The sequence below is a fragment of the Macrotis lagotis genome, chromosome 2 (genome assembly GCF_037893015.1).
Source record: "Macrotis lagotis isolate mMagLag1 chromosome 2, bilby.v1.9.chrom.fasta, whole genome shotgun sequence".
Taxonomy (NCBI): domain Eukaryota; kingdom Metazoa; phylum Chordata; class Mammalia; order Peramelemorphia; family Peramelidae; genus Macrotis; species Macrotis lagotis.
The window spans coordinates 245,329,537-245,355,087 of NC_133659.1; the positions used below are offsets into that span (position 1 = coordinate 245,329,537).

Sequence of the window (25,551 nt, forward strand, 5' to 3'; positions counted from 1 at the left end):
TCTTTAAAGTGAGGTTATTCAGTTTCCAATTGGTTCTGGATCTATATCTTCTTGGCCCAATATTGCATATGACTTTTATTGCATTGTGATCTGAGAAAGATGTATTCACTGCCTTTCTGCAGTTGATCATTAGGTTTTTATGTCCTAGTACATGGTCAATTTCTGTATAAGTTCCATGTACAGCAGAGAAAAAGGTATATTCCTTTCTATACCCATTCAGTTGCCTCCATAAGTCTACCATTTCTAGTTTTTCTAACAATCTGTTTATCTCCTTACCTTCTTTCTTGTTTATTTTATGACTTGATTTATCTAGATATGAGAGTGGGAGGTTGAGGTCTCCCACTAGTAGAGTTTTGCTATCTATGTCCTCCTATAGTTCTTTCAGCTTCTCCTCTAAGAATTTGGATGCTATCCCATTGAGTGCATATATATTTTCAGTATTGAAATAACTTTTATTGTCTATGGTAGCTTTTAGGAGGATAAAGTTTCCTTCCCTATCTCTTTTAACGCTAACTATTTTTGCTGCTGTTTTATCTGAGATAAGGATTGCTAACCCTGCTTTTTTTTTACTTCAGCTGAAGCAAAATATATTTTTCTCCAACATTTTACCTTTAGTCTATATGTATCTCTCTGCTTCAAATGAGTTTCTTGTATGCAGCATATTGTAGGATTCTGGTTTTTAATCCACTCTGCTATTTGCTTATGCTTTAAGGCATTCAAAGTTATGATTACTAATTTTTATTGCCCTCCAGGCTGTCTTCCCTCTGCTCCTATTTTCCCCCTTCCCCCCTTCATCCATATTCCCCAGTATTTTGTTTCTGAATACCACCCCCTTCAATGTGTTTGCCTTCCTATATCACCCCCTCCCCTTTTTCCCCTTTCCCTTTTTTCCTTTTCCCTTCCCTTCCTTTTGTTACTTTCCCCTTTTTTACCCACTCCCCCTCCCTTTCTCCATCCCCCCTCCCCTTTTCCCCTTTTAATACTTGAAAGGTTAGATTTTTTTAAGTTAACTATGTAGAAGTTGACCTTAAGCCAAATGTGATGAGAAGATTCAAGTGTTTCTCATCTCCTCCCTTCTTGCCCTCTATTACCATAGGTATTTTGTACCTCTTAGTGTAATGAGATTTACCCCATTCAGTCCCCTCCCTCCTCCTGTCTCCTTCCTGTCCCCCCTTTTTAAGGAGGTAGCATTTTTTAGATCATTGTATCTGAGTCATAGAAAATTCTGAGTATCTGTCACTTTTAGCTAAGTACATTCTACCTAATAGAGTTAAAATACTTGAGAATTATTAGAGTCTTTCTCCCAAGTGGGGTGAAAGCCAGTTACATCCCATTGGATAGCAGTCTCATGGATAGGTCATGAATGTCCATCACTTCTGGCTAGGTATATTCTCTCTATTAGAATTACAATTCTCAAGATTTATGAGAATCTTTTCCCCCATGCTGAATTATAGCCAGTTTCAACTTATTGGATAGCAGTTTTTTTTCTTTTACCACCCCCTTTTTTTTACCTTTTCATGTGTCTCTTGAACCTCCTGTTTGATGTTCAGATTTTCTATTTAACTCTGGTCTTTTAATCAGGAATTTTTGGAAGTCTTCCATTTTGTTAAATGTCCATCTTTTTCCTTGGAAGAGAAGGCTTAGCTTTGTGGGCTAGTGGATTCTTGGCTGCATTCCAGGCTCCCTTGCTCTTCAAAATATCTCATTCCAGGCCCTTAGATCCCTTAATGTTGATGCAGCCAGGTCCTGCGTAATACTTACTGTGGCTCCTTGATATTTAAATTGTTTCTTTCTAGCTGCTTGAAGGATTTTCTCTTTTATCAGATAGTTCTGGAATTTGGCCACAACATTCCTTGTTTTCATTTTAGGGTCTTTTTTCTGGAGGGGATCGATGTATTCTTTCAACTACTTTGCCCTCTGGTTCCATCATATCAGGGCAGTTTTCCATCACTAGCTCCTGTAATATTAAGTCCAGGTTTTTTTTTTCTCTTCAATGTTTTCAGGAAGTCCAATAATTCTCATGTTGCCCCTCCTCAACCTATTCCCGATGTCAGTGGTTTTGCTGATGAGGAGGTATTTTACATTTTCTTCTATGTTTTCTCTTTTTTGGTTTTGTTTAACTGGCTCTTGCTGTCTCATGGAGTCATTAGTTTCTGCAGACTTCATTCTTTTTTTTAGGGAGGAGTTTTCTTCATTAACCTTTTGCAACTCCTTTTCTAATTGATCAATTCTGTTTTTGAAATATCTTTCCATTTGACCAAATGAGGTTTTGAGAGAATTATTTTTTTTTGCATTTGCCCAATGTAGGATCTGCGAGAATTATTCTCATTTTGTATTTGTCCAATTGAGGATCTGAGAGATTTGTTCTCACTTTGTATTTGTCCAATTGTATTTTCTAAGGATTTGTTTTCTTGTTGCAAGGTATTAATTGTCTCTCCCAGATTTTCCAGTTGACTTTTAAACTCCTTCCTTATTTCTTCAAGGAAGTTTTTCTGTGCTGAAGACCAGATAGTATTCTCCTCAGAGGTTCTAGGTCTCTCTGAGTTAGGGTCTTTCCCTTCCAAGAATTTTTCTATGGATCCACCTTTCCATTGACCCTTCTTAATTTTTCTAAGACCTTGAGTTGGGGAGGCGCTGATTCACAGGGGCTTGGGATCACTAGAGGTTTTACTCACTGAGTGCAATTTCTCTGGCTGGCCAGTAGGAGGTGCTGGTTGCTTTCTCTGGAGTGTCTGTGACCTTGATTGAGGCCTTTTCCCTTAGCTTGAAGGGAGGGGTTGGAGCTATTGAATCCTTTTGCCTCCAATCAGTGGTGGGCTTTATCCTGGGGTGAGGTCATTCCTCTCCCTATTTTCAGCTGGTTCTTCTGCTCACACACCTGTGCCTGAGGCAGATGTAGTCTGCAATTGTTTGTTCTGGGAAGAGGCTTCAGCCACAATGGAGGCATGGACTCAGAGTTCCTCAGGCCAGAGGAGCCCAGGGATGGTGTCCACAGCTCTCCTGTACTAGAACTCTCCCTCCAGCCCTGTTGGCAAGCTTCAGAGGGTCAGCACCAACACCAGTGCCTCTGCTCCCTAGTTGACTCAACCCCCTCTGTGTAGCCCCACTGCTGATCCAGCAGGTCTGGCTCTTGGGCCCTCAGACTCCCTGCTTCCAGTTCAGCTGCTAATATGGCTGATCCAGGGCTGATCCACCCTCTGTGCCCAGACTCACCCCACCCCCGGAATTCGCCCAATGCTGCTGCAGGGGACAGATTCTGGGGTAGATGTTTTTTCTCCTGGCTTTTCTTTCTGGGTTTTGTGGGTCAGATTTCTGTTAAGAGTTTTGTTTCATATGATATATGGATAAAGATCATGAGACTTTAGAACTGTACCTGTCTTCTCTCTGCCATCTTGGCCGCAAGTCCTGAAACTATTCTTTACAGTTACCAATGATCATTTAATTAGCCAATCCAAGAGCTGTTTTCTTAATCTTCATCTTTCTTGACCATTCTATATAACATTTACCATTATGAATGATGCTTTTCTCCTAGCCACCCTTTCTTCTCTCATTTCTTTGTTCTCTTCCTGATCATCTAAATAGTTGTCCCTTCTCAACCTCTTTTGCTGGATCATAATTTATATCCTAACTGTGGATGTATGCTGTACTCCAAGGTTCATCCTGTGCTATCTTCTCACCTTTTTCTAGACTTAGTGACTTCATCAGCTCACATGAATTGAGTTATCATTCCCATACATGATGAATAATATCTATATCTACATCTATATCTACATCTATATCTACATCTATATCTATATATCTATATCTATATCTATATCTATATCTATATCTATATCTATATCTATATCTATATCTATATCATCTATATCTATATCTATATCTATATCTATATCTATATCTATATCTATATCTATATCTATATGTAAAACCTTAATCTCTCTGCTAAGCCCCAGGTCTGTATCAATAAAAGCTATATATGTTTATATATATATATATATATATTATATATATATATATATTTATATATGTATAATGGTGTCTACTTTATGCCATTCACTGCTGAATTCTTTACAAATTCATTTTATCTTGACAAAATCCTAAGAGATGGATGCTATCATTATTCTCGTTTTGTAGTTGAACAAATTCAAGTAAATAGAGGATAAGTAATTTGCCTAGGATCATGGGTTAGTAAGTGTTTGAGGCAAGATTTGAACTTGATGTTCTTGACTCCAGGCTCAGGTCTCTGTCACTGAACCACCTAGTCCTTAGGCATTTCCACCAAAGCCCACATTTCTTCCTAACTTCCCCATTTCCATCCAGAAAATCCATCATCCTTGTATTCAAGCAGGTACAAAATCTCAAGAGTCGTCCTTAATAACTTACACTCCAACCCCTCCCATGTCCCACATATCCAAACAGTCTTCTAATACTATTGATTCTCACTTTCCATATCTTGCACCATTTCTTTTCTCTCCCCTCACTATCCACTCTTACCACCCCTTACCTGTATTTTTCCTATAAGTTCCTTATGTTCTTCATTCAATTCATAGCAACTGCCCAATTTATATAGCTAAAGAAAAAAACTCCAATGGCTCTCTGTTGCCTCCATGACAAAATGTAAACTCCTCCATTTGACTTTTAAAACCTGGCACTAGTCCTACCTTTTCTTATTGCTTCTCATCACATACTCTAAGGTCCCAGTCTGAGCTAGCAAGTTGAACAGCTATGCATTATCATCAAATTCTTCCTCACATCTGAAATTCCATTTTCCATCTCTATAGATTTGTACAAGCTTCCCCCATAGGCTGGAATGCACTCCTTCTTCATCTGTAATTCTTAGAATCATTGTCTTGAAAGATTCCCTCAGGAGCTGCCTCCTACATGAGGTTTTCCTGGTCTCCTCAATGATTAACACCTCTTGCCTCATTCAATACTGCTTTGTATTTACTTTTTTATATTTTTCTTTACTCTTCTTTGTACATGATACTTCCTGTGTTAGACTATAAGCCAATTGAGGGCAAAAACTGCTCAATATTTATCTTTTTATCTCTTGGGCTTAGCACTTAATAAATGCTATTATGATATCCATATTAGAGCTCCATGATCTATTCCTAGATAACAGGGATGAGTTGTGGCCAGACCATCTTGATACCAGGTATCTAAACTGAGGGTTTCCAAATTGTGAGACCTCCTTGTCCTTCATTCCCTGATATTAAAGTCCCCTTTCTTTTCCCTCCATTTTCTTAGTAATCTTCTGAGGTTTTCTCCCCTTTCTGTTATCAGAGAACCCTGAGATACCTTGGAGTTTGGAGGACTTGACAACATAGTCCTTTGCAAAGAAAGAATGTCCTTTCTTGCATTTCTTTTGAGCTAAACAGTTTTCTTTCTCTCTTTTTTTAAAATTTTGCAGGCATCAACTACCAGAGACTAGTGAGGGCAGAACAGGGACTGTCCATCAGAAGTCACCGAAATTCCACTGTGTGAGTACTCAGAATGGAGGTATGGGAACAGATAGAGTCTAGATACTTTGAGACCCAGTTGATTACTTCTGCAACTCTAAAAAGCAAGAAACGAAGCTTGGTTGAACAACAGAAGGAAGGGAGATTTTGTCATTATTCTTTAATACTCTGCTATACTATTTCGTACAGGGTTGAGTCTTTCTGGGCCCCTTGGGGATTCATCAGCATGGTTAGTTTGAGCCTTTCTTAGGGTTCTGCTGTTTCAAAATAAGTTGGCAGGGTAAGTCCATGGATTCTTTGCAAGGCTTACTCAGGATTCTCTTAAGGGATATAAGTAAGGTATAAAATACAAAGTACAAAAACAGGGCAGAGGGTATCCTGGACTGAAACTCAGGTTTCCCATAAAACCTGAACTTATTGTCTCATTTGTCCCCAGCACTGTACTACTTCTGAACCCTTTGGAGGTACAGACTGAGTTCTTATCTGTTGCCAATAAGATGAGTTTCCCAGAGCCTTCTCCTCACAGTGCCTATATCACACTGCTGCAACATGCTTACCAGGCCACTTTTGGGGTATGCTGTGACCTGTCCCGCCTACACCACATGCTTCAGGTACAAATGCCAACCTGTCCTCTTGAAAACTAGGAGAATGGAGCTTGCAGACATCCTATTTCATTAATATTTAGTACGGGGGGGAGGGAGGGCGTGTATGTCTGGGTGTATAACTATTTAGTGAATCCTTCACCCATAAAAATATTCAAACAGATCAAAGATAATGTAGAGAAAATTTCTGTACTCTGGGAGAGAGGGACAGAGGGATTAAATGATCTCAGGGATCCTTTCCATGTTTATGATTCTTTGATCATGGGAGCCATTCCTGTGGCAGGTACAAATATATGAGTCATTATTCTCTCTTTTACCTTTGTCTGTCCAGAGCAGGGTCATGACACCTTAAATCAGTATCAGATCATATCAAATAGCTGTAATCAGATCATATCAAATAGCTGTGGACAAATTACAAATTCCCTGAGCTTCCTGATATCCTAATGAAGGAAATAATATTTGTAATAATTCCCTCACAGGATTGTGATGAAAAGAGAACTTTGTGAATTGTAAAGATATATATATATTGAGTCTTTTTAATCTTCTGATGAATGGGGGGGCTGTTAACTATGGCATGGGAGGCAGGAGAGAAGTACTAAAAGGGGAAGATGCTGAGATTTATCTTGATCAGACTTTCATTATGGATCCTGACCAATATCTTTTTAGGTTCATTTTGGTTAGGTAGGAACTAAGGAAAAATGCTAGAAGTGTTTTGAGGTTGTTTATATTGTGTAGATATGAGACAGAGCCAGAAAGACAGAGACAGGAAAAAGAGATTATAGTGTAATGGAAGACTCCTTAGATATAGAATTGGGAGAATTAAGTTTTGGTCACAGTTCTAATTATCTAAGAGTATGACATGGGAAAAAAGCTGTTTCTTTTCTTTAGGACTCAGTTTCCTCACCAGAAAATTCAGGAATTTAGGTGATCCTTTCTAGCTCAGATGGTCTATTCCTCTTTCTGCACCTCCATTCGGGGTTACCCAGTTGTGGGAGTAAGGGTTGCTTGGTCAGTGAGTTAAGAATAAAAGAATCAAATGATGATGGGCTTGAGAATGACTCCTAGTAAGAACTGGGAAATGGACGGGGGTGACAAATGAGTATGAGTACAATGAGTACATGAGTACAATGTCAGACCTCATCTATTCTTTGGGGGTGTTTTTAGTCCAAGACTCTAACTGAATTGGAGGCCATCTTTGAGGAGATTACAGAGGCTCAGGAACTAGCATCTACCATCAGAGACCCTAAGGAGGCCCGACAGTGGCTGAAAGCCAAGCTGAAGGCTGTAGGAGAAAAAGCTGGTTTCCCCTACATTTCAGGTAAGGCTTTGGGGAAAGGAAGATGTTTGCAAATGGACTTTGCAGATTTAAAAGTAACAAAATTTCCAAAATCTTATTGAGTACTGAATATTGTACACTTCTACAAAATTCTCACCAAGGGGAGGTGACCTGGGGTCCTCAAATGATGTGCCAAAAGAGCACAAGATTCAGCAGGTTTTATCAAGGTGGGAAGCTCCTCAAAATGAACATGATGACAGGTTGTACTTATCATTTGAGGATCAGCATTTTACTAATGCTCATTACCTTCTACCTGTATACTTGGAAAAAATATTTATGGTAGATGGGAATGAAGTTTTTTTAATCTTACAGATTGACTGGTTTTTTTTGGGGGGGTAGTTTTGAGAATCTTGTCAAATTCTTTGTAAAATCTCACTATAATTTGGCCAAGTGTTAAAAGGAAGGTGGTATGGGTAGCTCTGGTATGATACTGTAATGATATGAGACATTCCTACTAGATCATTCAACAGTTAATTTTTAAAAAAGCAGTTTGCTTAACTATAGTATAGAAAAGATACTCAAGATTATAACACTTAGCTCAAACAAACATGGCCTCTCTCACTCCCATATAAAAAACAGAGAAAGCTGTAATGATTTGGAGCATCCACCAAGTCAAAAAGGCCCTGGCTTCACATAGGTATGTCTCTTTCATGTTCTTGAATGACCAAGAAATGACCATGATTATAACTTTAGCTCTCTGTAAATCAAGTCTTGTAAATACATTCCTTGCCTTTTAGTGAAAGAAGTAACCCAACCTTCATGAAAGGTGGAGAAACCTTGGTAAATACTGATTAAATCTTATCCCATGAAATGATGCTTTTTGTTACATTTGGGCATGCAATTAAGTCATTCCTGCCAATTCTTTTAGTTACTTCAGCTAAAAGAATTTCTGAGTCATCGTTTCATTTCATTGCAACCTCTATTTCATCTGGATTAATTTATAAAAAGGATGTTATTGTAGATGTGCTTCATGTCCTCCAATATATCAACCTTTTTCCTTGGGAAAATGTCACCCATTTATGTTTGTGTGTGGCCTAGCCCCTTTTCCATTATTCCACCAAAATCCCTGTAATTGCTAAAAGGGACCACACAGAATTGAGGGCCATTTTTAATTTTCATCTATCTTATAAGTTGCCATATTCAAATAATTCATCAGTGAGTTTTCAAACTACTATTGATGAGCCTCTCTAAGTTTAGCAAAACTGGTGCCTAGAAAACAATCTGGTTGGGCTCAAACCCAAATCCTTTCTAGATTGGTGTAAATGAAGCCTGGTATAAATGAAGCACTAGAAAGACACTTAGAGGACTTCTAGGATATGATGAGGATTCAGAGGAGGTCTTTCATGGAGCAATACTTATGAAACTCAAAAGTTAACTGACAGTGCAAGACATCATATGATAAATGCCACAAATGCTTATGGAAGTTCAGATGGGAGTAGTTATTGTTTCTTGATGTGGGGGCTTCATGAGGGGGATCTGATCTGTTGGCTTGGCAGAAGTTTTACATTAAAAAGGGGGCCAGTGGAGAATTTATTGTCTCTTACTTGGGAGGCACATGAGCAAAAAAAGGGTAGGGGAACTAGTAACAGATTCTAGTGACTAGGGTGAGAGGTGTGGGATGGATGGTGGAAGAGAAGGAATGGAAAGAAATATAATTGATTCCCAAAGCACTGGTGGATTATAATAGATAGACAGACTTTTGACTCAGGAAAATGTGTTCAAATCCTACGGCATTACAGGCTGTACGACCCTGGACAAGTCACTTTGCCTCAGGTAGTCATCCAAAACTATACGTTACAGACCAGTTTTTGATTTGTATTAGTAGAAGGAGTTTCCTTATTAGGAATATCATTGAAATCATAAGCACAGATGGTAAAAACAAAACAAAGCAAATAATTAGCTATACAAGAGATTATTCTTGTAATAACAGTTCTGACTCATTGAATAAGCAAATAATGTTTTTTTTTCTAGGCTTCTCTGTCCTCCCCTGGATAATGAGTAGTTTAGATTTAGAAGATCTCTAAGGTATTTTCTTCCAGCTCTGAAAGTTTGTTCTTCTTATTTCTACAGAGACAGCTCAGCCCTGTAAACTATATACCATCCCCATTCCAGTAGCCAGGTGCTACACCTATAGTTGGAACCAGGACAGCTTTGGTAAGAAATATGTGTAGCAGTTCAACAACTGATGCCAAAGAAATTGTATCTGTGGTTTTCTTCCCACCTCTGTTTTAGCTTTAGCTCCTTCCTGACTCCTATGACAGCCATCTATTATTCTGGGTTCTGTGGATCTCTCACTCTCCCCATAGTTTTCAGAAGTAGCTCATTTCAGTGAAACACAAAACCCTTAGAATCAGCAGCAAACTGGTGGAGTCATTAGTGTTTGGGTTAGTTTTGGAGGTGGGGAGCCTTATGATCCTATTGCAATCCTCTCACTAAAAGATGATGTTTCCTGATAGACATTTTTGGCTTGCTTCTTCTCCTGCAATAATGTGGAGAGTAATCCTTGCTTACATTCACTCTGAACATCTTTTAAAAGGGCTAGGAAAGAGTGTAAAGGTTTCTAAGTTTCTGAAAAGAAAATCTCTAATGGTTAAATTTAATTCGGAAATTATTTGTGTGACACTAGAAGAACTATACAATTTAGATAAGATATGCCTCTCTAGAGCTTACAGTTTAGGGAGAGGGGAGAGACCACTGACAATGTAGATAAAACATATCATGTATGATCCTTGTATAAGAGAGATACAGCTGAAGCTCTATCACTACATAAGATGAGAAGTTTTTTTTAATAAACTTATTTATTTTGGATTTGCTGTGTTTGTTTGCTTCTGTATGTTGTTTATTTAATTTGTTTCATTGCTGAACCTTTCTAGTTTTTAACCAATATTGAATCATTTTAATGACAACTGCTTTAAAGTATCTAGTATTGTTTGATCCCTTTCCTTCCTACTTTTTTCATATTATCCTTGAGATTCTTGACCTTCTGTTCTTCCATATGAATTTTGCTATCATTTCTATAGTTCTATGCACAGCACTGAGTAAGCAAATTAATCTATATAGTATTATCATTTTCATTATATTGGCTGCATATGAACAAAGTTGGATTAATATAGTTCCTGAGTGCAGCATGGTAAATATACTGTCAAATATTTTTTTAGCTTTGTAACTATTTGGGATGGAATTTCTCTTTTTAGGTTTTCGTCATGGGTTTTATTGAAAATATACAAAAGTGCTGATGATTTATGTGAATTTATTTTATATCATATAACTTTGGTAAAGGAATTGTTTTAGTTAATTTTTGTTGACTTTTTTGGGTTTCTTAAGTACATAATCATATATGTGGAAAAAACAATAATTTTGCTTTTTTTGTCTATTCCTGTGTCTATTGCCTTTTATTGCTACAGTTAACATTTCTAGTACTATGTTAAATAGCAGAAATGATAATAGAAATCCTTGCTTTGTCCTCAATATTATTGGAAGGGCCTCTAAATTTCCCTATTATATCTATTTATTCTTAACTTCATATAGATAATATTTTACTATATTAAGGAAACTATTCATATGCTTTCCAGAGTTTTTAATAAAAATGGATACTAGATTTTATAAAAAGTATATATTGAGATATCCTTTTTATTTTTTAAATTTTTTTTGTTTTATATTGTTTTTATTGTTTATATTATTAATATATCATATTTATAGTTTTCCTTATGTTCAACCAACCCTATGTTCCTAGAAAAATTTCACTTTGTCATCATGTATAATCTTTCTTATATGTTGTTGTAGTCTACTTATATTTTTTTGAAATTTTGTATCAATGTTTATCAGGGATGATGGTCTGTAATTATTTTTTTTTTGTTTTGTTTTACCATGGTTAGGGTATCAAGATCATATTTGTATTGTGCAGACTTAACAAGTGCCTTCTTTTCTTAATCCTGAAAAGTTTGTCTAATATTAGAATGATTTGTTCTTTGAATATTTTATAAAATCCATCTAGTCTTAGATGTTTTTTCCTTGGTAGTTCACTTTTTTACTTGTTCCCTTTCTGTTTCTGATATTGGGTTGTTTAGAAAGGTTCTTTTGCCAAAGTATTTTATATTTTTATAAATATTCATCCATTTTCTCTAAACTGACAATTCTGCTAATATATAATTTGGACACTATAATTTATAATGTCCTTTCTTTCTTCTTTGGTTTTTGTGAGTTTTCATTTTTATACCAACAGTTTAGTTTTCTTTTTTTTAAAAGATCAGATTAATTGAGTTTATTTTATTAGATTTTTTCTTTAAAAAATCTGCATCTAGCTTTACTTATTAATTCAATGACTTTTGTTTTCAGTTTTATTAATCTCTTTTTTAATTTTTGGTATTTCTACTTTGTTGTTTGGTTGAGGATTTTGAAAATGTCTTCTTTTTCACATTTTTTAAATTGTATACTCAATTTAATGATTTTTTCTCCTTTTTTCTTTTTTGTTTATAAAAGTTTTTAGAGATACAAATTTTTCTCAAAGAAATGCTTTAGGTACAAGCTATAAGTTTTGGTATATTACTTCACTATTGTTAATATCTTTAGTAAACTTTCTATAATTTGCTCTTTAATCCAACAATTCTTTAGAATTACATCATTTAGTCTCCAATTAATTTTTAATTTTTTAAGTTTTTTATTGAATATAATTTTATTGCATCAAGATCAATAAAGGATGTTTAATATTTTTACTTTTCTATATTTTAGAGAGAGATCTCAACACCTAGCCAATTTTTGTGAAAGTATCACATGACTGTGAAGTATGTAGATCACTTTCTGTGATCATGCAGTAATTTTTAGAGTACTCTCATCACTATTTTTCCTAAAATCATATTCATATTAACTTGTTTTATCTTTTTTTTTGGCAAGGCAGGGGGTTAAGTGACTTGCCCAAGGTCACACAGCTAGGTAATTATTAAGAGCCTAAGACCTAATTTGAACCTCCTGACTCCAGGTTTGATGTTTTATCCACTGTGCCACCTAGCTTCCCCTTGTTTTATCTTTTTTGTTAAGTTTGCCTAGATCTGAAAAAAGATACATTAATATTCCCCACTATTAGAGTTTTACTATCTATTTCAAGAAGAAGTTGTTAGTGAGGTTTTTTTTTTGAGGGGGTTGAATGATAGCATTTTAGAGGAAGTAGCTTTTAAACTGAGTTTTAAAGATGGATAAAGAATTCAACAGGAAGATAATGGGAGCTATTATAAAAATAAAGGAGTGATATAATTGGAGACTTTGGAAAAAAGGAAGTCATTATTTAATTAGAATATAAAATTATGGAATGCAGTATGAGATAAATCTGGAAAGATAGGAGAGGTTTAGATTTTAGAGAGTCTTGAATGTCAGGGTAAGAAATAGGCTTTAGGATATTTTTAAAGGGATTTAAGTAGAGTGATTTAAATATAATATTTGATATTTATGTAACTCTTTCAAATTGCAAAACCCAATTTATTTGCATGTTAACAACAACTATAGAGTGACTATTAAAATATTATTTCCATTTTTTACAGATAAAAGAGACTGAGGTTCAAAGAGCTTAAATGACTTACTCTGTTTCATATAACTAGAAAATGTCAGAGGAAGGATTAGAACCTAGTTCAGTACTTTATCCACTATGCCATCTTGATTCTTCTATGGAAAATTAAGTGTGATAGATGAGGAATTGAAAGTGGGGGAGAGAAGGAAAATGAAAGTAACTATAAATTATTGTAGTAGTTCAGAACCTATGGTAGGGTGGCAGAGAAGAAATATTGAGAAATATCAGAAAATTAGAATCATTAGGTCTTGGTAACTGGTTGAATATGAGAGATGGAGAGGAGAGAAAAGAAAAATCAAATTTTTTTTAATGTTTTTGCAAGGCAGATGGGGTTAAGTGGCTTGCTCAAGGCCACACAGCTAGGTAATTATTAAATGTCTGAGACCGGATTTGAACCCAGGTACTCCTGACTCCAGGACCTGTGCTTTATCCACTACGCCACCTAGCTGCCCCCAAAATCAAACTTTTGAACAAGATGATGGGTGAATGATGTTGCCCAACATATTTTATGAAGTTAGAAAGAGGGACAAGTTTTGTGGGAAAGGTGATAAGTTCGTTATTATTTTTGGGACATTCATAGAGCAGTGTCCAGAATGTATTTAGAAATAGCTGCATAAAGATGATTGTAAAACAAGAGACAAGATACGTTCAGAAAACCTGGGTTCAAATGCTGACTCTGCAACCTGTAACTCAGGGACAAGTAACACATTTCACACAATTTCACACATTTCACATACAAGATACACAAGTCATTTGTAACATGAAGAGATTAAACCAAGTGACCTCTAAAGTCTCTTCCACTTGTACATCTATGCTGTAAGACATGGAAATAAATGAGACTGGGGAAGTAATAATTAACATTTATATAGCACTTTGATGTTTGCTGAATGCTTTACATATATTAGCACTTTAGATTGGAGAGAAAGTACTAAGAATAGAATATTGGAACCTTTACCTTAAGGTCTCAGGAAGAGTATAACCGTATAGATAAGTAACAGTAAGGTTGGAAGAAAACCAAGAGAATTTTGTACCTCAAAAGTCAAAAGTATGAGAATACCAAGAGAATGGGATGGATGTAGATAAAAGGCAATTAAGTCATTAGAGAACATTCAGAGAATTTTCAATAAGATTGTGGGCATCTATTCACTAACAAACATTTAATAAGTATCAACTATGTGGTCAGGCACTATGCTGTGTGGAAAGAGCAAGGGAGAATAGGTAATAACAAGGGAAGACTTTATATATAAACATCTTTTTCTTTTCATTTTATTAAAAGCAACTATTTCAGGAGACAATATGGTACAGTGGAAAGACTGCTGGACTTGGTATCAGGAAGAACCAAGTTTAAATCCTAACTGTCATTGATTAGATATATAATCTTAGGCAACTTATATAACCTCTGTAAGCCTCAGTTTACTTATCTTCAAAATGAAATAGTAATTTTCACATTGCCTACCTTTTTGAATTGTGAGGAAAGTGTTTTGCAAAATTTAAAGTATCATATAGATATTGGTTATTAAGCAATTTGTCCAAGAAGGGTAGGAGAGAATTAGGCTAAATAAGTCAATAATCGCACACAATGACAAGGCATTTTATATTTTGTTTGTTTTCTGATTGGGAAGACCTGAACATGTCTGGAGAGGAGAAAATAAAAGGTGCAAGAAAGAGAAGGGTGCATTACTGATTCAAAGACCTATGAGTCTTTGAGGGGACATAGGATCAAAAGCACATGGAGAGAGACTAGTTTTGACTGGGATTTAAGATACCTCATCCTTTGAGACTGAAGGGAAGGAGGGGAGAAATGTGTGATGATGAGAAGTCATGAGAAGCAGAAAGGGGGCATTCCTACCATATAGTCAGAGAGTGGGGGAGTTTATGAATAGAAAGTATTAACTTCTCTGGGTCCCTTCTGCTAAGTTTTGGGCTAAATATGACTTAGGATCTGAGCAGCACTTATGGAGATTATTCCTTGCTTTTTTATAGACATCCTAAATGAGATCCTGATTAAAGAAAGACAGTTGTTCCAGCCAGAGACCCTTGAGGATGAAGAGGAAGAGGAAGACTTGGAGGCAGTTGGATGCTACACTGAACGGGACTCCCTACTCTCTACTTCTGTGGCATTCAGAGACCTGACCAGGTCAACAACGTCACTGCCAGCCTCTGTTCCTGGCATCTCAAACCACCTATTCACCTCTTTTGTCTCAGGCCTCTCAGACTACATGGACAGTGGCTACATGGAAGACAGTGATGAAAGTTCCCCTGATAGACCACGGAATCCAGAAAGTCAAGAGGAACAAGAATTTCAAAGACCTAGGAAAAAGTTTAACAGAATCTATAAACTCTTAAAGAGCAAGAGCCATATGGTGCTTCGGAGAGACTCCCAGAGCCCCATGAAAGGGACTGGCTCAGGGACACTCCCTCTTCGGCGGACAGGGAGTCTTTGCAGCCCTTTAAATATACCTTCACCACCCTCTTCCTATTCCCAGCGTTCCCAGTCCCTTCCGCAACACACACTGGAGAGTCAGCTTTCAAACTGGCTCCACTCCAGTGCCACACATCGACATCGGAGGCCCTTTCTTAGTGGTGATGAGGACTCCAAGGCCTCTACCCTGCGTGTTGTTGTCTTTGGCTCAGACCGAATATCAGGGAAGGTTGCCCGTGCTTACAGCAATCTCCGGTAAGGGATGGGAGAAGAAGTACTGCCATATAATACCCATTCAGACCTTTTATGGTCAGTCTTGTTAGTCAAAAGACAAAGTAGTTGGGGAGAAAGGGGTTGTTTTCTTGTTGGTAAGGCAGTCATTATGATAGTTTGTCCATCTAGGTGCATTAAGATATCCTAGGCTGTCTCTCAGGTACAGTGAGTGGGTCTCACAGATGGAGAGTCAGAGGATGAAAGGAAATAGGGATGAGGGAGGGTGCCATTTGTTCATTTTATCACTTGTCTTATCCTTGTTCCAGGAAGTTGGAAAGCAGTCGCCCACTCCTAACACGTTATTTTAAGCTCCAGTTCTTCTATATCCCCGTAAAAAGAAGTTATCAGCCTCCATCTAATACCTCTCCTGCTCATCTGAACCAGTCACACCTCATGTCCACAGATTCCCTGAGACATCTGACTTCAGTGGTATGTGCTGAGTCGCAGAGAAAGAAAACTGGACAGTACACCAACACATAATGCTACTTACTTAATAACAAAAGGACATCCTCACTTAGAGAGGAGTAGGATAGGGAGAGAGAAGAAAAAGAATGGGAATGTAAGGAGGGAGAAGATGGAATGGAAGCCTAACTTTTGAATTGTATATTTCTGAGGTAACCTAATTAATTGTCATTATCAATTGAGATCCTAATGTGTAATAGCCATTGCTAGTAGGTTCTATAGGATGTATAAAGAAATAAAAGACATTGTCCTTGCCATGCAGTACTGTAATTGGAGACAAGTATAAACAGAAAGAGTTAAAAGAATTATATAAGTGGATCCAGAAGAACTGTTGTGAAGAAAATAAATGTAAACCTTACAATAGGATGGATATGTGAGAAGTTGGATGGAGAGCTAGCCTGAGGGTCAATTAGGAAGATCTTGGTTGAAGTCCTCCCTTTGTCACAGTCTAGCTGTGTATTCAAGCATATGTCATATAAATTCTTAGTGCTCCAGATAGCTCATTAAGTCATTTTCAGTTTCCATACTGCCTACAAGTTCTTACACCACTAAAATCAAAAGTATTTTTTAAAAACCATAGTAGAAATGAGAGAGAGAGAGAGAGAGAGAGAGAGAGAGAGAGAGAGAGAGAGAGAGAGAGAGAGAAAGCAAGCAAAGATTTGGGTTTCAGGAGTAATTGTCTAGTTCCATCTCTTGACTGTTGATTCTGACGTCTCTTGGGTTAGGAATCTTGAGCTTCCCCCTATATACCTCCTGTCTCTATTCCCTCTACAGGACATTCCCCTGGCTTCATGGGAGGACAGTACAAATGACATTTCCCATTATCTTGGAATGCTGGATCCTTGGTATGAGCGCAATGTCCTGGGACTGATGCACCTGCCCACTGATGTCTTGTGCCAGGTAGGCAGGTCAGAGAAATAGGGGAAAGGGAAGGAGGATTTTGCCAGAAGACCTAGATTTGGGGATCCCTTACTCTACTTGGACTCAGGCTTCCCTGAAACCAGGAAGACCTCTGACATACTGGCTGTGAAACCCTGGGCATGATTTTTAACCTCTCAATGATCCAATAATTCTCCTAAGACTGTAAGTTGCAGAGATAGTATTATCTTCAATAGTCAAAAGGTAGTTTTCCCATCCAGGAATTTCATTTTCCAAAGGAAACAACAGCTCCTGTCCCTATCCCTTCAATTTGTCTTTTTGTAGGCAAGGTTTGAAACTGGCATCTCTTCTCCATGTGGTCTTCTCCACTCTGGGAAATTCACTATAACATTCTCAACTTGACTTTTCATCAAATAAATGCCTACAGACAACACAATGCAATTTGTTACTCAAAAGGCATGCATTTAATAGAAGTTTTATTTGTAATATCCTGTGTTGTACCCTATTGTGTGTACCATTCCTTAGGTGACTGCCTCCTCTCCCTATCCTTAGTCCTGTCCATATAAATTAAGTGGAAAGGAGTAATGATTTAATGGTGGGAATCAGGGGAAATCAAAATCCAACTGCATTCAGGAGCTGTGGCTGGGGATACTCCAGCCTTATATTATGGGTTTTTTTTTTCCTCTCTGGTGTCTTATTTGAGTACTGGGCACAATTCTGGCAACTCTCATAATTTCTCCTTCCAGCTTTCCTTTATTTCCAAGAACTGATACTTGGAAGCTATGCTTTTTTCCTATCTGCCCCTTTCCTTGATCCATTCCCTTAGAGGAACATTGGAAAGAAGTGAGAGAACATAGACCCAACATCCCTGCAAATTATCCCTTTGACTCATCCTCCTCCTTTAATGTTACTTGTTTCACATTGTTTATGCCTAAACCACCTCTGTCTTGGATATCTCTTTGCAGCAGACTTTGAAGCCTGAGGCTGGGCCACTGGAGGATGCCCAGGAGCAATTGCCCATCCTGGCAGACATGCTGCTTTATTACTGTCGCTTTGCCACAAGACCAGTCCTGCTACAAGTCTATCAGACAGAGGTATAGACAGAAGTTAGAGTGGGGATTTTCCCTCCTCTTTTCCTCCCTACTGCTTTTTCCCCACACCATTATTGGTTTTCAAATTGTCATTAACAACCAACTCTTTTGTAGTATCTGATAAAACAAATTATACAGTTAAGATTATCTGAATGAAGAAATAACAGAAAAAGGGAAAGGGGAAGGGAACAGCGTTATTAAATTCTCTCTGTGTACCAGTAAAATATGAATCGCTTTCTTTTTTAGTTTTTTTTTTTTTTTTTGCTAGGCAGTGGGGTTAAGTGGCTTGCCCAAGGCCACACGGCTAGGTAATTATTAAGTGTCTGAGACCGGATTTGAACCCAGGTACTCCTGACTCCAGGGCCGGTGCTTTATCCACTGCGCCACCTAGCCGCCCCTTGAATCACTTTTTAAATATTATCTCACTTAATCCTCACAATAAGTGAGATAAGTGCTATTTTACATTTATTTATTTAGATGAAATTGTGGTTAAGTGACATGTCCAGGTTCACACTAGTAAATGACTGAAACTGGATTTGAACTCGCATCTTCTTAACTCAATCCACTGTATCACTTAGCTGCCAAAAGTTCTGCATTACGACTGGGTGACATTGGGTAGATGATTTATCTTCTCTTAGCCTTAATTTCTTCACCTGTAAAGTGAAGAAACAGAATTAGATGGTTTATTAATAATGTTCCTTCTATTTCTAACATTCTAAAGCCTATAAAGAGAAATTGCATTCTTGGGGAAACAGAATGAACTTAAAATTCATTCTATATAGCTTCTCCCTCTCCATAGCCTCTTTGGCATACTTTAGGATTAAAGAATTTAGAAGAAGGGAGGCCAGAATGTAAATAGCACTTTTTGACTCCCTGTGATCACAGACATTCTTTTCTGTAGTTGACCTTCATCAGTGGGGAGAAGACAACAGAAATTTTTATCCACTCCCTGGAACTGGGTCATTCGGCAGCTGTCCGTGCTATCAAGGCTTCTGGTAGGTACCTCCTATTTAAGAAGCCCAGGAAAGACATGGTATGTAGGGGCAATAACCTTAGCATTCTCTCTTTCTTCCCACTTCAAAAGAGAAAATGGTGTGTCAGAGTACTCATACATCTTCAGCTCAGAGCACTGCACTGTTGGGTCTGGAGAAGCAAAAGGCATTATGTACAAGAGGGAAAATACATTAACACAATGGGAGTTATACAGTGAGATAGTTGGACTAGAGCAGCTCTTTCATCTCTAGTATTCAATGGAAAAACTGTCTTCTAGAAGAAGTTTTGTATTCAAAACTATGTTAGGAAACTCAGTAAAGGTGGACTCATGTATCCTTTCAAAACAATGGAAAATATGCCAAAAACTGTAAAACACAACAAACTAAAGAAGTGAATGGAAAGAAATACAGGAAAACAAAAACCCGAAAAACTGAATAAGTAAGGGAATTCTGTACTACCAAATAAAATCAATAAATGCTTTAAGAAAGTTTTAAATGACAAAAATTGTAAGATATTAGACCTCTACAAATCAAAATAATAGAGTTCTATGAAAATAATCAAGAATTATCCTTCTCTCTGAAAAAACATATGAAGTTAAAAAAAAAGGCTGAATGTCAGATTCCAGGAAATCATTGAAGGCAATTGCCCAGAATTCTAGAGTACAGAACACAAATCAATAGGAACAAAAAGGCATCATGTTTAATGAGGAAAGAACACTAATATTTTAGAGTATAGAATGCAAAAACCATAACACTCCTCCCTTCAAAGAGCTTGCATTCATCTGGAGGACTGAAAAGGAAGGGTGAGAATAAAAGTGAAATGATTTTTCTTGAAATTATTTGTCAAAAATAAAAAATTAATCCAATCTAATCAAAATTTATTAAACATCTACCTAAGTTAGAAGCTGTGCTAAGCAGAATATCATTAATAAAAAGAAAGATAATTCCTGCTCTCGAGGAGCTTACAGTCTAATGGGGGGAGGGGGGCACAACAAAATAAGATAGGAAAGCTGGGAGGAGGAGGAAGAGAATTGGGTCTGGAGGAATTGAAACTAGGTAGAATAGCAGATGTGAGAGTGAGCCAAAAGACCTTTTATAAAGGAAGACATTGGAAGCAGTTTGGTATTCTCCAGCTCTCCCATTAGAATCCATATGAAGCAAGGGAGGAGATGTCAATCAAGGCTTGAGTAAACAATATATTGATGAGATTAGAAGAAATAAGCTTAAACTGGAAGAGACATCTTGTTCTATGGAATTAAAATTTGGCAGAGTAATAGATGCAGAGTGAAAAGCATTTTGAGAAGGAAGAGGGAGCTTCCTAAATTATACTCTTGTTTGAGATACACAGAAAAAGGTAAGCAAAAAAAATCAAAATATTTTTATCAGTAAAAACAGAATCTTGGGATGGTTTTTTTGGTGTGGTAGAAAAAAAGGATAGTGAAAAGTCAAAGCTGACTTAGAGATTGTGATTCTGAATGACTGGAAGAATAAAGATGTCCAAGACAGAAATATTTGTTCAAGATAGAAATGATATTTAGGTAGAGGAGAAAGGTTTATAGTTCTATGAACTGTTTTCAAAGAAAATAGGCAAATTATCCACTACCATATAAAAGATTGTTCTCAATAAGTATTGTCAGACTCAAATAGAAATAGAGGCCATTCATATACATAAGGATCCCTTACATATTGGCTTAGCTTTAAAATGTTATCTGCTTTATTATATACATATATGTGTAAATATACAATTTTGTTAAGGACTTCCCCATTACATTTTAATCTGGTTTTGATCTTGTTTTGGAGTGTTGTAGACATGTTTGACACCTCTGTTCTAAATTACTTGCAAGTACACACAAAATATTATAAATTCAGAGAATGCTGCCACCCTCAAATCCAATAAACAATTTAAACAGAAAGGACTGAAATTTCACTCATATCCTTTAAATTAACAAAAATGTCAAAATATGGAAACAATGAATTTAGAAAGAACTGTAACAAGATAGGCACATTAACACTATATTGGTGAAACTGAATTGGTCTGATCATTCTGGAAGGCAATATGGATTTATTCAAGAAAAAAAAATCACTTAACTTGACCATACCTTTGACCCAGAGAGCCTTCTGTTGAGTTTATACCCCAAGGAAGTCAAAGCTATAAAGAAAAGCATCACATATTTTGACAAAAAAATAAGAAAATGTCAAAACGACTTTTGGTATAAGAATACAATGAAATACTATTTCCCTTTGAGAAATTATGCATATGAGGGGAAATATAAGGAATGGTATGGACAAATTAAAAGTGAAGTAATTGATTATTTATTAAGTACCTAGTATATAGTAGATGAATTTATAACTAGACAATATAAAATCATTTTTAAAATGCTACTTCAAGTATATAAAAAGTTTTTGCATTAATGAAAGAATATATATTGAGGGGGAAAACTGCAAAAAATCTTACAAAGTTTTGATATCTCATTTGTACAAGGAATTGTAATATATTTATTATTTTGTATCATTCTCCTGCAAATAAGCAATCTAAACAAACTTCTCAAAAGAATCTAAAAAAGCTTCTCAAAATTGGTAATCATAGAAATCGAATCAAAACAATCTAATATCTCATTCATAAGAGATTGTCAGAGATAGAAACTTAATTTTGATAAGGGTATTGTCAAGCATATTAAATCACTTTAAATGGAGGCATACAACTAGTACATAAAACAATTTTGTAAGACAAATTTTATAAGACAAATTGCAATTTTTCTAGAGCAAGTTACAAAATTATTCAAATCAAATAAAAAACCCAGTTGTTATTTTGGATATATCCTAGCAGGTTATCTAATTCTATAAAAATATCTAATATCTAACTCTAAAAAAATATTCATTGCATCACTTTTTATAATACCAAAAAATTAGAAACACTGTATCTGATGATTGGAGAGTGAGTCTACAAATAGTGGTGTATGAATGATGGAATATTGCTATTCTGTAAAGAATGATGAATATAAAGATTTCAAAGAAATATGGAGTGATACAAAGTGAAATAAAATCAATAGAATGTTATATTTAATTACCACACCTATGTAAATAAAGATATCTTCAAATAGCAACAAAACAGATCAAAAATCTTTATAGATCAAAAATATTTATACTTTTTTCAATTTCATATACTTTATAAATGTGTAATCATAGGAACCATTTCCATAGTAGTCATATTGTGAAAGGAAACACAAACCCCTCGCCCATAAAAGAGAAACCTCAAGAAAAATAATGTAAAAAAATTCTTTAATCTGTATTGTGAAAATTATCAGCTCTTTCTCTGGAGATGGATAGCATTCTTCATCATAAGTCCTTTAGAGCTCTCTTGGGTCATTATATTACTGCCAATAGTTAAGTCATTCACAGCCGATCATCCTACAATATTGCTGTTACTGTATATGTAGTACATTTCATTTTGCATCAGTTCAGGTAAGTCCAAGTTTTTTTTTCTGAGAGCTTCCTACTCATTTCTTATAGCAGAATAGCAGTTCATCATAATCACACACCACAATTTGTTCAGCCATTCCCCAACAATTTCCCTACAATTTCTAATTTTTTGCCACCAGAAAAGAGCTGCCAGAAATAACCTTGTACATATAGATCCTTTTCCTGTTTGTTTTTCATCTCTTTAAGGATATAGACCTAGTAGTGGCATTGCTAGGTCAGAGGTCATGAATGGTTTTATAGCCTTTTGGATATAGTTCCAAATTGCTATGCAGAATGGTTGAATCAGTTCACAACTTGCCCAACAATGCATTAATGTTTCATCTTCTCACATCCTCTCCAACATTTGTCATTTTCATTTTCTAGTCTCAGAATTGTTTTCATTTTCATTTCTTTAATCCATAGCAAGTTAAAACATTTTTATATGTCTATAGATAGCATTGATAACCTCATATGAAAACTATGATCATGGTACTAACTTTTAAAAGACATCTCTCCTTTCATGTTTAAACAAATGAAAAACTATCAGTATGTAAAGTTGCATGTTTTATCAGCCAAATTTATTATTTTATTTTATTTTGGAACTTTGCACATTCTAAGGATTCAGTTGGTTTTATACTCAGGGTATAAATGATGTTTTGAAATGAATTTTATTGGTTAAAATTTTTTAGCACATAAAATACTAGCTTGTGCAGAGAATACACCCGCCTTCCCAGGATTCAAATAAATAAATATGAAGAGGAAAACTTCAGGGATGAGGTCATCTTTCAACTAGAATTAAGTTTTTCCTGACCTCTAGTCTTATTTCATTTGGACAACAACTGATTTTCTTTAGGTTCTGTGTCTTTGAATTCTTTTACTCACAGTTATTCTCATTAGCTGTTCTTAATGGTGAGACTTTGAGACCAAATAAGTGAGTAATGAAATCTCCAAGGGAATGCCTGGAGTGAGATGACCTGTCCAGATCTAGCTTGGTTTTAGCCAAACAAAAACAATTCCTTAAAACAGAGAGTTTTTATTGGGCATGAGGTATGACTTCTTGATAATAAAAAGGGAAAAAGAGGGTTAGTTTTAAGAGGAAGGAGTTGTTGAGACCTGGAGTTGAGAGATATAAGGAAGGAGAGTTGAGTAGCATTATGAGGCATCTCTGGTTTTGACTGTGGAGAGAAGGGAAAAAGGATGTTTGTATTGAAAAGTTTGTATCTCTCTCATATAGGACCTGGCAGTAAACGGCTGGGTATTGATGGAGACCGAGAAGCCATCCCACTTACACTACAAATTACCTACAACAAGGTAACGGGTGACTGAAATCTTGTCCTCTCTCTAAACAATGAGCTAGAGCAAGACTTGGGAAGTACTTTTCTCTCTCTGGCTTTTCTTTTTTGAAAAGAGATTTTATCCTGGGCCATGTCATTTGGTTTTTCTGAATCTTAGTTCCCGAGTCTAGAAAGTTCTAGTTCCATCTTTACATTTGTGACCTTTCCAAACAAACATGTCTGGGTCTAATTTTTCATCTGTATAAAATGCAAGAGTTAGTCTAGATTTGTCTCTAAACTTCCTTCAAGTCATTACATTCTGTAGTTATATTATTGAGATAATAATGACTGAAGAAAATTATAAAATAATATTAATGTACATGACTGAAAAATTAAGTATATAAGTGCTTAGAAAAGAGACATCAGACAAGAAAATCTTGCTGTAAAAATATTACTGGCTTAAACCACTTACCTGCATACACTGTAATAGTCAGGATCTTTATCTCTGCATGTTAATGCTAACTGCTGATAAGGGTGTACATTTGGAGCAGCACTGTAGAGCCTTCTTGGACATGAGCTTGGTTCCCTTTATCTGGTCTTACAGGGGGCCATTAGTGGGCGGAGTCGCTGGAACAATATGGAGAAAGCATGCACCTCTGTCAACCTTAACAAAGCCTGCCGGAAGTTGGAGGAACTAGGTAAGTGAACCCAGATTGAGGTGGGGGAGGAAAGGGTTATGTACTTGGTAGGGTCAACTCCTCAGTTCTCTGGGAGCCAGTCCTAATGCAGAGGGTAACTCCAGAGCCTGCGCTCATGAATTAAGATTTCTGTCTTGTTTAGATTCTAACATGGAATCTTTGAACTTGACCCTGACTGAGGTGGTGAAGAGACAGAACTCTAAGTCCAAGAAGAGCTATAATCAGGTATTAACATCCTTTGTCTCCTTGGCCTCCACTCTCCCTCTCATACATAGCTGGCTAGCTAGCAATGTCTTTTGGTGGACAATAGACAACCAAGTGAGATAAAGGAAATGAAGTCAGAGTCATATGTGTAGAAAGGGAAATGTAGGGGCATGTGTGGAGAAATGATTTGTAGGCTGAAGGGAGTGTCAGATTTGTTAGAAAATCCTTGGGTCAGAGACTATAGAAGCTTAAGATTAGGGAATTTGGGAAACTATGGTCAATTCCAATTTTCTGTTTTCTTGCCTTTCTAAAGGGAAGGCACACCAGGCAGGACCCAAAAGCAGAGAAAGAGACCTGGGCTTTGAGTCAAGTTGTCAGTCTTATTCTTTCTGGCCCAGAGTCTTTGAATTGTTTGCCATATAGATAGACAAGTCCAGGCTTCTATAAGTTAGGCAGATGCTCATACAAAAATTAGGGGACTTTGAAGAAAAATCAAGGATCCCTGATCAGTCTTTAGTAATTCTATCTCCCATTCCCCTGACCCCTGGCTTAGTTATTGGGTCACTGATCCAACATTTTTTCACAGATCAGCACATCACAGATTAAAGTGGACAAGGTACAAATCACTGGCTCCAACAACTGCTCCTTTGCTGTTTGTCTAGATCAAGATGAACAGAAGATCCTACAGAGTGTAGTCAGGTAATGGAACAAAAGGTCCATAAATTTGCCCCAGGAAAAACTCCAGTGGGGTATTGGGGGAGGGAGTGGGTAGCATCTGCCCTACATCTCTCAGAACTGAGTTGGAAGGGAGGTAGGACTGGAGGATGTTAATGTCAGATCCTT

At 36.5% G+C, this 25,551-nt stretch overlaps 1 protein-coding gene and 1 long non-coding RNA gene across 4 annotated transcripts in view; one reads left to right on the top strand and one right to left on the bottom strand.

The window, feature by feature from the left end:
- The window catches only part of PIK3R5 (phosphoinositide-3-kinase regulatory subunit 5), a 115,096-nt gene that overhangs the window by 80,294 nt on the left and 9,251 nt on the right, over nucleotides 1–25,551 (top strand). For 2 of the 3 annotated variants that reach the window (XM_074225610.1, XM_074225611.1), the window contains 13 exons: nucleotides 5,411–5,480; nucleotides 5,896–6,070; nucleotides 7,226–7,379; nucleotides 9,468–9,551; nucleotides 14,938–15,631; nucleotides 15,916–16,078; nucleotides 16,886–17,011; nucleotides 17,956–18,084; nucleotides 18,983–19,076; nucleotides 23,767–23,843; nucleotides 24,411–24,504; nucleotides 24,647–24,729; nucleotides 25,295–25,407. In XM_074225610.1, coding sequence (XP_074081711.1) covers nucleotides 5,411–5,480; nucleotides 5,896–6,070; nucleotides 7,226–7,379; nucleotides 9,468–9,551; nucleotides 14,938–15,631; nucleotides 15,916–16,078; nucleotides 16,886–17,011; nucleotides 17,956–18,084; nucleotides 18,983–19,076; nucleotides 23,767–23,843; nucleotides 24,411–24,504; nucleotides 24,647–24,729; nucleotides 25,295–25,407 — 2,056 coding nt within the window. The remainder of the gene's footprint in view (nucleotides 1–5,410; nucleotides 5,481–5,895; nucleotides 6,071–7,225; nucleotides 7,380–9,467; nucleotides 9,552–14,937; nucleotides 15,632–15,915; nucleotides 16,079–16,885; nucleotides 17,012–17,955; nucleotides 18,085–18,982; nucleotides 19,077–23,766; nucleotides 23,844–24,410; nucleotides 24,505–24,646; nucleotides 24,730–25,294; nucleotides 25,408–25,551) is intronic. The other variant, XM_074225612.1, reaches the window with a different exon arrangement.
- On the bottom strand, nucleotides 16,189–25,452 carry LOC141514641 (uncharacterized). Its single transcript, XR_012476074.1, has 3 exons — nucleotides 24,279–25,452; nucleotides 21,173–21,222; nucleotides 16,189–18,734 (listed from the first exon to the last, which is right to left on the bottom strand). It is a non-coding gene; the product is annotated as an uncharacterized LOC141514641 (long non-coding RNA).